Source organism: Macadamia integrifolia, chromosome 13, assembly GCF_013358625.1.
Source record: "Macadamia integrifolia cultivar HAES 741 chromosome 13, SCU_Mint_v3, whole genome shotgun sequence".
Taxonomy (NCBI): Eukaryota; Viridiplantae; Streptophyta; class Magnoliopsida; order Proteales; family Proteaceae; genus Macadamia; species Macadamia integrifolia.
Genome location: NC_056569.1, coordinates 13,344,032 through 13,353,634, shown reverse-complemented (window position 1 = coordinate 13,353,634; position 9,603 = coordinate 13,344,032). Strand labels below are relative to the sequence as shown.

Below are 9,603 nucleotides of genomic sequence, written 5' to 3'. Positions count from 1 at the left end.
ATTTGACAATTGATCAATTTTTTTTTTCATCTATAAAAAATGAGAAAAAATTGGCAACACAAGTATTGAATTTTATCAAAAATTTCCGATTTCAATCACGATCAGTTTCGGTCAATTTTCCTCTCTTAACGATTTTTAAAACTAAAACTAATATTGAACTTCAAAGATGGGATTTAATTTCAAGTTAAGGAGCTAATAGTCACACAATGTTTACATCTAAAGCATGAAAATTGATTAGTTCCACTTAGGCCCAATAGTTGATAAAAGGGCATACCTAGTGCACGAGGCTCTCACCATTGCGGAGTCTGGGGAGAGTTATAGTGTATGCAACTATTGGACATGTTAGGCCCAACAATTGATAATTTAGAAGACATTTTTTCTATGACACATTACTCTATATCATATATATATATATATATATGTATATATAGTAAATTACATTGACCTCCCCTACTCTCCTGGAGACTTTTTCAAGTTCACGACATCTTCAAGTTGAAAAAGTAACTTTCAAAGTGGCCAAATTACCCTCGAAAGTGGTAAACTTACAAACCTACTCTCCTTCCCATTACTTCCCTTAATTTGTAAAATGCTTTGTTGTTCTCTTCACCTTGTTGCTCTCTTCAGGAAGAACGACGGGTGAACGACTAGCAATTCAATTCAAAGACTAACCTACAACTTGATTCAAAGAAATGACCTACACATAGAGAATCTATTCTGAACCACGTTGAACTTCTGGATTATTCAATCCAATCTGATACCAATCCGGATCTGCCTTGATTGGTCATAAATATCCCTATTTTTAATTTAAAAACCAAATTTTTTTTTTTTACTAAATTAACCTTTGTCTGTATTGATTCACCGATACAGTATTGATTAAGAATCGGGTTAATATGATCACTTCATGTTTTAAGTTGCGGACAATAGGTGATATTGTAGGTATTGTAAATACTTTTCCAGCTTGAAGGTGCCATGAACTTGTCAGGGGAGGTCAGTGTAATTTACTCTATATGATATAACATTTTTCTAGTCATGATTAATCTAGTGCCTCAATGTTTTGATCAATGACCATTACTAAATATTCTATTATGGTTGCTCTGGATGGGTGGGGGGGGGTTCATGGCATGGCTTGAAGGGTTTTTTTTTTTTTTTTCCAAAACACATTCAGAAATGGGTTCTTTTAAGGCAAAGTCTTAAAAAGACTGATCCGATCCGATCCTGATTCCGACCCGGCCAATATCCAATACCCAATACCCGTTATCTTGGTCCATGGACTTTTGTACTTTACTCTGGTCCACTTACATGAAACAATTTCTCCTTTCCTTGCTTTCTTTATTTTCCTGTTTTGGTGACGCAATTTTTCTTTCTTTTTTTCTCCCTTTTTTTTCTTTTATGGTTAGCACGGTTCTTACTTTCTTTCTTTATGGTAAGAGGAGAAGAAGAGTTCACACACATCCATGCTTTACGGTCGCACCTTAAAAAGCAAACATTGAAACGCTAATGGCAAACAATAAAAAATTGTGCTCCCGTAAGATCACTTTCCATTACCATTGGATCATAACGAACTGTCCTGACCAGTTTAGATCATTCCAATCCAACCATCATAAAAAATCGTCACACATGAGCTCTGTCAGAGATAGTCAATCCATAAGTCTTACCTCTCTCTCTCTCTCTATAAAAGTTGAAAGCAAAGAAGAGTGCAACGAAAAGGAGGGCAGGTGGCTTCACCCAGAAATCCTCGCAACCACAGAGAGAGAGAGAGAGAGAGAGAGAGAGAGAGCGAGAGAGAGAATTTCTAGAATTAAAAGTGAAAACCCAAAAAGTAATAAGAGAGAGAGAGAGTTTTTTTAAAATGAAAAGTGAAAACCCCAAAAGTAATAATTCTAATTTCACAGAAACCCTCTGTGTCATCAGGTTTGTCTCTGGGGACTGCAATTTGGGTTTTCAGTTAGGATATTTGTGTAAAATCAGGGACTTTGAAACGGTAGTTTTTTGGGGGATTTAATACTGTTATGGTTTTTGTAGTTTTGTTATAATGAAAGGAGAAAGAGACGAAGTTTGATCTTTTTCTTTAGGTTGAGAATGTGGGAAGAAGAGAAAAGACGAGGGGGAGAGAGAGAGAGAGACGATGAGAGGGTTTATGTGAATGAGGGGATCTCATGGTTCCCTTTCGCGATTTGAATTCACTCTGCTTTCCTGTCTCTGTGTGGGTGTAGTGTCTAAGCAGTGAGAGAGAGAGAGAGAGAGATCCGATGATTTTTATGTCAAGAGGGATGAATTTTCCATGAAAGTGCGAATTTGTCCATTGGGAGCCATTCACACCTGCCCAAAGTCCTACTTCAAAGCCCACTTGTCGTGGGTTCGAAGGAGGTGAGACAGAGAGAGAGAGAGAAAGAGAAAGAGAGAGATACTGTTAAAAGGAAGAACAAGAGCTGACCCAGTTTGTGTTTTGTGAATGAGATGTCTCTAAAGCTCTTACTGGAATTGAAGGATTTTAACTACGGATGGTGGTAGAGACACCTGAATTTTAGAGGGTTTCTTTTGATTTTGTTTCAAAGATTGTTCTGTGCCTTATTCTGTTGGTTTCTGAGAAATTTTTCGTAGAAGTTGAAGCAGCAGAAACCATCATGAGAGCTGGTTTGAGTACAATCCAGCAGACATTAACCCCCGAGGCGGCGACTGTTCTGAATCACTCAATCGCCGAAGCAGCTCGTCGGAATCACGGCCAAACCACACCGCTCCATGTCGCTGCAACCCTTTTGGCCTCTCCATCTGGGTACCTTCGACAAGCCTGTATTCGATCTCACCCAAACTCTTCTCACCCTCTCCAATGCAGAGCACTCGAGCTCTGCTTCAGTGTCGCCCTCGAGCGTCTCCCTTCAGCCCAAAACCTCTCCCCTGGTATTGACCCCCCAATCTCCAATGCTCTCATGGCTGCTCTCAAGCGAGCTCAAGCCCATCAACGTAGAGGCTGCCCAGAGCAGCAGCAACAACCCCTTTTAGCGGTGAAGGTGGAGCTTGAACAGCTCATTGTTTCGATCCTAGATGATCCAAGCGTGAGCCGAGTCATGAGAGAGGCTAGCTTCTCGAGCCCTGCTGTCAAAGCCACCATAGAACAGTCTCTTAATGCTTCAAGCTCCATTAATTCATCCACAATTGGTGGCGGATTGGGGTTCCGCCCCGCACAGACGGCGAATAGGAATCTGTATCTGAATCCCAGGTTGCAGCAGCAGCAGCAAGGGAGTTCTCCTCAATCTGGACAGCAGAGAACCGAAGAGGTGAAGAAAGCTTTCGATATTCTATTGAGGGCTAAGAAGAGGAACCCGGTTTTCGTAGGTGAATCTGAGCTTGAATCTGTGGTGAGGGAACTTTTGCAGAGGATTGAGAGAAGAGAGGTCGGTGATGGGCCTCTCAGGAATGTTCAGTTGATCTCGTTGGATAAGGATTTTCCTTTGGATAGGACCCAGATCTCTATGAAGCTTAAAGAGTTGGAGGTCTTGGTGGAGACCAAAATCAATAGCTGTAGCAGCAGCGACGCAGGTGGTGTGATTCTTGATTTGGGTGACCTGAAATGGCTTGTGGAGCAGCCGACTGGTTTTGGCTCTCCTGGTCCTGCGCAGATACAGCAGCAGATTGTGTCGGAAACAGGGAGGATTGCAGTTGCAGAAATGGCTAAGCTATTGGCTAGATTCAATGAGGGCTGTGCTGGGCGGTTGTGGTTAATCGGAACGGCGACTTGCGAGACCTACCTGAGGTGCCAGGTTTATCATCCTTCAATGGAGAATGATTGGGATCTGCAGGCAGTTCCAATTACAGCGAGAAACCCACATCCAGGCTTGTTTCCAAGGTGCATTCACATTCCTCAATTCAGTAATTATGGAATCACAGAGTTTCAATTTTAGTACTGTTGTTGTTTAGAGCATCATTTTCTTAGCAACTCTTCTGAGAAAAGATTAAATTAGTTCCATTTCATTTTCTTTGATATTGATGTTCTCATCTTATACACAGTAATTATGGATTGTGGAAACTTGCATCCTGATATTGAGTTGATTCTTGTTAGATGTGCACTTCCAAGATTGACAGCTTCATGGGATTGTTATTAAATTTCCATGTTGATGCACTTCTTGCTTATGGGTCAATTCCACCAATTCTCTTGTAAAACTTTCCCCTCCCTGGATATGGAACTAATCCTGTTACGTTGACTATAAACTCAGTGCTTAATGTGGGCTGGAAAGCCACAATATTTAAATTCTGTGACATTTTTGGCATTTTCAGGTTTGGAAGCAATGGGATTTTGAGCAGCTCAGTTGAGTCTCTCGCGCCACTGAAGAGCTTCCCTCCTGCACCACCTGCTCTTGCAAGACGCCCGTCTGAAAACATCGATCCAGCCCAAAGGATGAGCTGTTGTCCACAATGTATGGAGAATTATGAGCAAGAGCTAGCTAAACTTGTAGCAAAGCAGTTCGAGAAATCCTCCTCTGAAGCGAAACCGGAAGCAACTCGGTCATCATTACCACCATGGTTGCAGATGGCGAAGCCAGATATTGTCAAGGATCAGATGCAGGTATGCTCATTGAGCGTCATATCTGTTTTCTGAGTTGCTAAATCAAAATATCAAAGTAGTTTTTAACTAAGTCAATCAATTTCTTTTGTTTTATATTCATGGGTATTACAGGCCAAGGATCAAGAACTGATGTGGAAGCAGAAAACTCAAGAATTGCAGAAGAAATGGGATGACACTTGTTTGCATCTTCATCCCAATTTTCATCGAAGTATCGGCTCTGATAGAATTGCTCCACCTGCCCTCTCAATGACATCCTTGTACAATTCTAACCTGCTCCAACGTCAACCTTTCCAGCCGAAGTTATCACTGACCAGAAGTCTGGGAGGAACACTGCTAATGAACAAAAGTCAACCACCAAACCAACATTCAGAACGGGAGGTGACTCCACCGGGAAGCCCTGTAAGAACAGACCTTGCTCTTGGGCGGCCAAAGATTTCTGAAAATTCACCAGAGAAAAACCACAATGAGCGCATCAAGGACTTTGCTGGCTGCATCTCTTCACAGCAGCAAGACAACGTCTCAGATTGGCAGAAGGACAAAGCAATTACCCCATTGGATGCTGATTCATTCAAGATGCTTTTTAAGGGGTTAACAGAGAAGGTTGGGTGGCAAACGGAGGCAGCATCTGTGGTGGCAACAACTGTAACCCAGTGCAAATCTGGTAACAATAAACGGCGTGGTGGTGCGGCAAGGGGTGAAACATGGTTATTGTTTGTGGGTCCAGATAGGGTTGGGAAGAAGAAGATGGCTTCAGCCCTTTCGGAACTGGTATGTAGTTCAAATCCAGTCATCATTCATATTGGTTCACAGTCTAGTGATGATGAGGTATTGGATAAGAATTTCCGTGGGAAGACTGTATTGGATCGAATAGTGGAAACTGTTCGGAGGAACCCATTCTCTCTAATTTTGCTTGAGGATATTGATCGAGCAGATATGCTTGTCCATGGGGGAATTAAACGGGCAATGGAACGAGGTCGGCTTGCAGATTCCCATGGACGTGAGGTCAGCCTTGGGAACACAATCTTCGTCTTAACGGCTAGTTGGTTGCCGGAAAATCTCAAGAATTTGTCAAATTGTATACCAGTCGATGAAGAGAAGCTTGCATCTGTGGCTGGTAGTGATTGGCAGTTAAAATTATCAGTCTCTGTAAAAACTAGCAAGCGCCGGGCTGATTGGCTGCATGATGATGATCGGGTTACAAAGCCTAGGAAAGAATCAGCGCCAGGTCTATCATTTGATCTGAATGAAGCAGCTGATGCTGAAGATGATGGAAGAGAGGGGTCACGCAATTCAAGCGACCTTACTGTTGAGCATGAACATGGAAGAAGCCTTGTGAATGTGCGACCTTCCACAACAACAGCTTCAGTTCAGCTGCGGTCTTCAACAACAACGCCATTGTCTTATGAGCTACTCAATTTCGCTGATGAAACCATCACTTTCAAACCTGTCGACTTTGACTCACTCCGGAGCAAGATTGCCAGCACCATAGCCTCACGATTTGCAGCCATTGTCGGGGATAGCTGGTCAGTTGAGGTGGATACTGAAACACTAGAGAAGATTGTGGGTGGTGTTTGGTTCAGCCAGACTCAAGTGGTGGACTGGGCAGATAAGGTTTTGGTACCGAGCTTTCATCAGATGAAAACTGGCCTATCTTCAGCTGCAATTTCTGATGACACTGCCATTATTCGGCTTGTCTCAGTTAGGGACTCAGAGGGACAACAGAATAGTGAGGAATGGCGGCTGCCTGATAAGATCACAGTGGCTGTTGACAACAGGCTGTGAAGATTTGGAGGGGGTGGGATTGTGATGGCCAATTCCGATTTCTGGCTGGTGGGTAGAGATGTAAATATGGTCAACTGGTATAGAGGAAAATTGCAACAATGGAGGGGTGGTGGAGGGGTTAAGGAAAGACTAGTACAGAAGAGCTTAGTGAGTTGAGACAGTAATAGAATCTCAACAGCCCGGGGGAAAGGGGGGGGGGGGGGGAATGGCTCAATTTTATATTTTACCTTCTTTTGCTTCTGCCATTTATAATTATTCATATTATTTACCTGGACAATGATCAATAAGATGAGAACCACCTCTCCACTTTGCTCATATTGCATGTATAGATGAGAAGGAAATTAAATTTTGTATTTTTAAAGTAATTGTAGATTGTGTGAGTGGTTCAATTATGCAATTTATTATGTTTACATTTTCCTTTTTCAGTTTCATTCTTTTCCTTGTTGGAGTGGTCATCAAAAGAGAGTTGCTGTCATTTTTCTTGAAGACTCAAGAAACATGCCATTCGTTCTTTTTGGCAACCCCACCTCCCAAAAAAAAAAAAAGAAGCTTTTGCAGTGTAAGAAAAGCTAATTAGATCTCTCAATGCCCTTTTAAGTTTTAGTTTATCCCAAAGGAGTTTGAAAGGTTACTTACAACTTCTACTACTACTACTCTACCTTGATTCTTAATGCTTTCTGATTAAAAACGGAGGCTCTTTTTAAGAAGTCTTTTGCACCCTTGCTTTCTAACATTAAGAATCTCTCTACTTTATAGAATTGTTCATATCTAATGCTGCTGATGTTCAGGTTTCCTTTTTGATAATCACACTTTTTGTGATAATTATATACTTTAATCATACTTGATTACTTACTTAAAGCTTCCTTAATTGATTGACTGATTGTGATTAAAAAAACGCGTAAAATTATGAATGTGTGTGTGTGTACAGTCAAGCACGCGTGGAATTGATTATTATGAGTGTGGTTGGTTGATCTAAAACCAGGTAATTCATAAGTATTGCTCCATAGCTTTTGACTAGCTGTGTTAGTGATCTCCACAATCAAAAAACCCACCAAATTTTTGCCTCTGTTTGGCCTAATATGGAACATGAAAAGGAAGTTCATGGTTTCTATTTCTGCTGTCCCTGCTGTTCTCTGGTTCTCTCTCTCTCTCTCTCTCTCATATATTTAAAACAAAGTCTTTGTAAGGTGGATTGCTGATCTTTGAAGGCAAATTAAAAAAACTAAAAAGGTGTGGAAAGGTTATACAAGTGGCAGTTGTATGATAGCGGAGACAAGCATTATGAGAAGGTGGGGTCAAGGAATAGATAGAGAAGAGAAAAAGGCAAAGAAGAAGTTGGAGAATTTGGATGTGTTTGGCTTTTCTAAGATGAGAGAAAAGGAAAGGGATGAAACAGAGCAGGGAAAGAAAGGAAATTAGAAAAAGAGGAGCACTAGCTTTAAGAAGGTTTTATAGATAAGCTAAATTAAAACCCAACCCAACATCCCTTTTCATTTGCAACCCAAAAAATAATAATAATTAAAAAAAAAACTCTCTCTCTCTCTCTCTCTCTCTCTCTCTCTCTCTCTCTCCAGATATCAGTCTTCACCTTCTCCCACTTACATGCATGATGATTATTATTACGCAAAGCAAGCACAGCAGAGACCTTTTTGCAGACTTAAAGGGTGGCAGCCCACAGCTCTATCTGAGTTTGAGATTAAAAAAAAAAAAAAATCCTTTTTAATTCAAGGGTCTCTATGTTATTATACCCACTGTGGGAGAGGTTGGGAGTGGTTGGTTGCTCAATTAACCATCACCTTTTCTTCTTCATCATCATCATCATCTCTCTCTCTCTAACATAGCTAATTCCAAACAAATAATAGAGGATAGATACATCAAAAGAATGATCTTTTGTTATTAAAACTAGACTATGGAGAGCATGTTTGTCTTAAAAGGTGTGGAAGATAAAACAAAAACAAGGATAATCATGCATGGTTATTAAAGCAACTAGTGATATGAAATACCTTTTAAAAGCACATTTCCCAAAATTTGTTTTGTGTTTGTGTTTAGCAGAAAAATTGTGCATGTTTAAGTTTCTTTTTGATAGAATATTCATCTTTAAGTTAAAAATAAAACAAGGAACATTACATCAATTAATTACAATACTATTCATTTAATTAATTTCTCCAAATCAACCAATGCTTATCTCTTTCTAAAAGCACTTGGTAAATCCAATTAAAAGGAGGCAGCCTCTAGTATCCTTGAGTGAGTTTAAGCTAGATTGACTGGTTGGAAAGGATGTTTATTGTCAAATGTTTGAAAGGAAATTCTTATTAAATCAGTTCTTTTCTATCCATGTCAATGTTCCTCTATGGCTCTGGTAACCTTTCCTATGTCAAGTAAGCGTGATTAGGGGGCATTGGATTCATACTTCCTAGGGTTTTAACCATGTTCTCCTTGCAAAACAATGGGTGGCTTTTTCTTGAATGTGAGAACTCTTTGCTGGCAAAGGTGTTCAAGTGGAAGTATTTACCTAGCTACTCCTCCTTTAGATGCCTCAATTGATCGTAGACCACTCTCTCCCAATAATCGAGCTGATTGTAGGCCACCTTATATAGAAGGGTGGTCATAAATCATGTCTTCTTCGCTGCCTTATTTGCTTTTCTCATTAAATTTTGATTTTATGTGGCTGAAGCACCAAACAATTGCCCCTGCTAGCTCAAGAACCAGCTCCAAGCGGGGTCACTCGTACTGCTCACCCGCTTCTTGTTGGGGGTCAATCATAAGCAGACTTGGCCATTCTACGGGTCGTCGAGGCCACTACTAGAGATAGCCCAAAATAGGGAAAGTACTTCGGATATCATGAAAAATAATTTGAGTACTCAGTCCAGTAAGAGCGAGAATCAAAGAATATAAATTGGACCTAATCCAACGGATTGAGAATGCAATCAAGGAACCAGATGCAATGTGCTAGTGCACCCAAAACACCCAACTATTGGGGTGCTTGCGCATATGCTACTAGCCATCCAATGTACACTGGAGAGGATCCATTTCCAATACTAGTTCTCTTCTTAACAAAATGTGCAGTGCCATGTTGTTTTATTTATGGAGAGTTCAAGGGTGGTGAGTATTTATATGTAGCAGTCCTCAGTAATATTTGATCCATGAACAAGAAAATGCTACTCACTTGCACAAAATAATGAGAAATCGTACAAAGGCATCTTTATCACATGAGAGTGGCAATACAATCTTTTTGCACCCTCTTATGTTTAGAAAATACA

The 9,603-nt window shown here is 40.6% G+C and overlaps 1 protein-coding gene across 1 annotated transcript; it reads left to right on the top strand.

Moving 5' to 3' along the window:
* Positions 1-1,906: 1,906 nt before the first annotated feature.
* Positions 1,907-6,768, top strand: LOC122060006 (protein SUPPRESSOR OF MAX2 1). The gene is made up of 3 exons (XM_042623128.1): positions 1,907-3,844; positions 4,273-4,561; positions 4,673-6,768. The coding sequence occupies exons 1-3, from the start codon at positions 2,625-2,627 to the stop codon at positions 6,341-6,343; spliced, it is 3,180 nt and encodes a 1,059-aa protein (XP_042479062.1). The 5' UTR covers positions 1,907-2,624; the 3' UTR covers positions 6,344-6,768.
* The last annotated feature ends 2,835 nt before the right edge of the window (positions 6,769-9,603 follow it).

Bases quoted from the DNA above. Each gene is read 5' to 3' on its own strand.
- LOC122060006 (XM_042623128.1), top strand. From the start codon at position 2,625: ATGAGAGCTGGTTTGAGTACAATCCAGCAGACATTAACCCCCGAGGCG. The intron at 3,845-4,272 runs GTGCATTCACAT...TGGCATTTTCAG, and splicing joins CATCCAGGCTTGTTTCCAAG to GTTTGGAAGCAATGGGATTT. The intron at 4,562-4,672 runs GTATGCTCATTG...TGGGTATTACAG, and splicing joins TTGTCAAGGATCAGATGCAG to GCCAAGGATCAAGAACTGAT.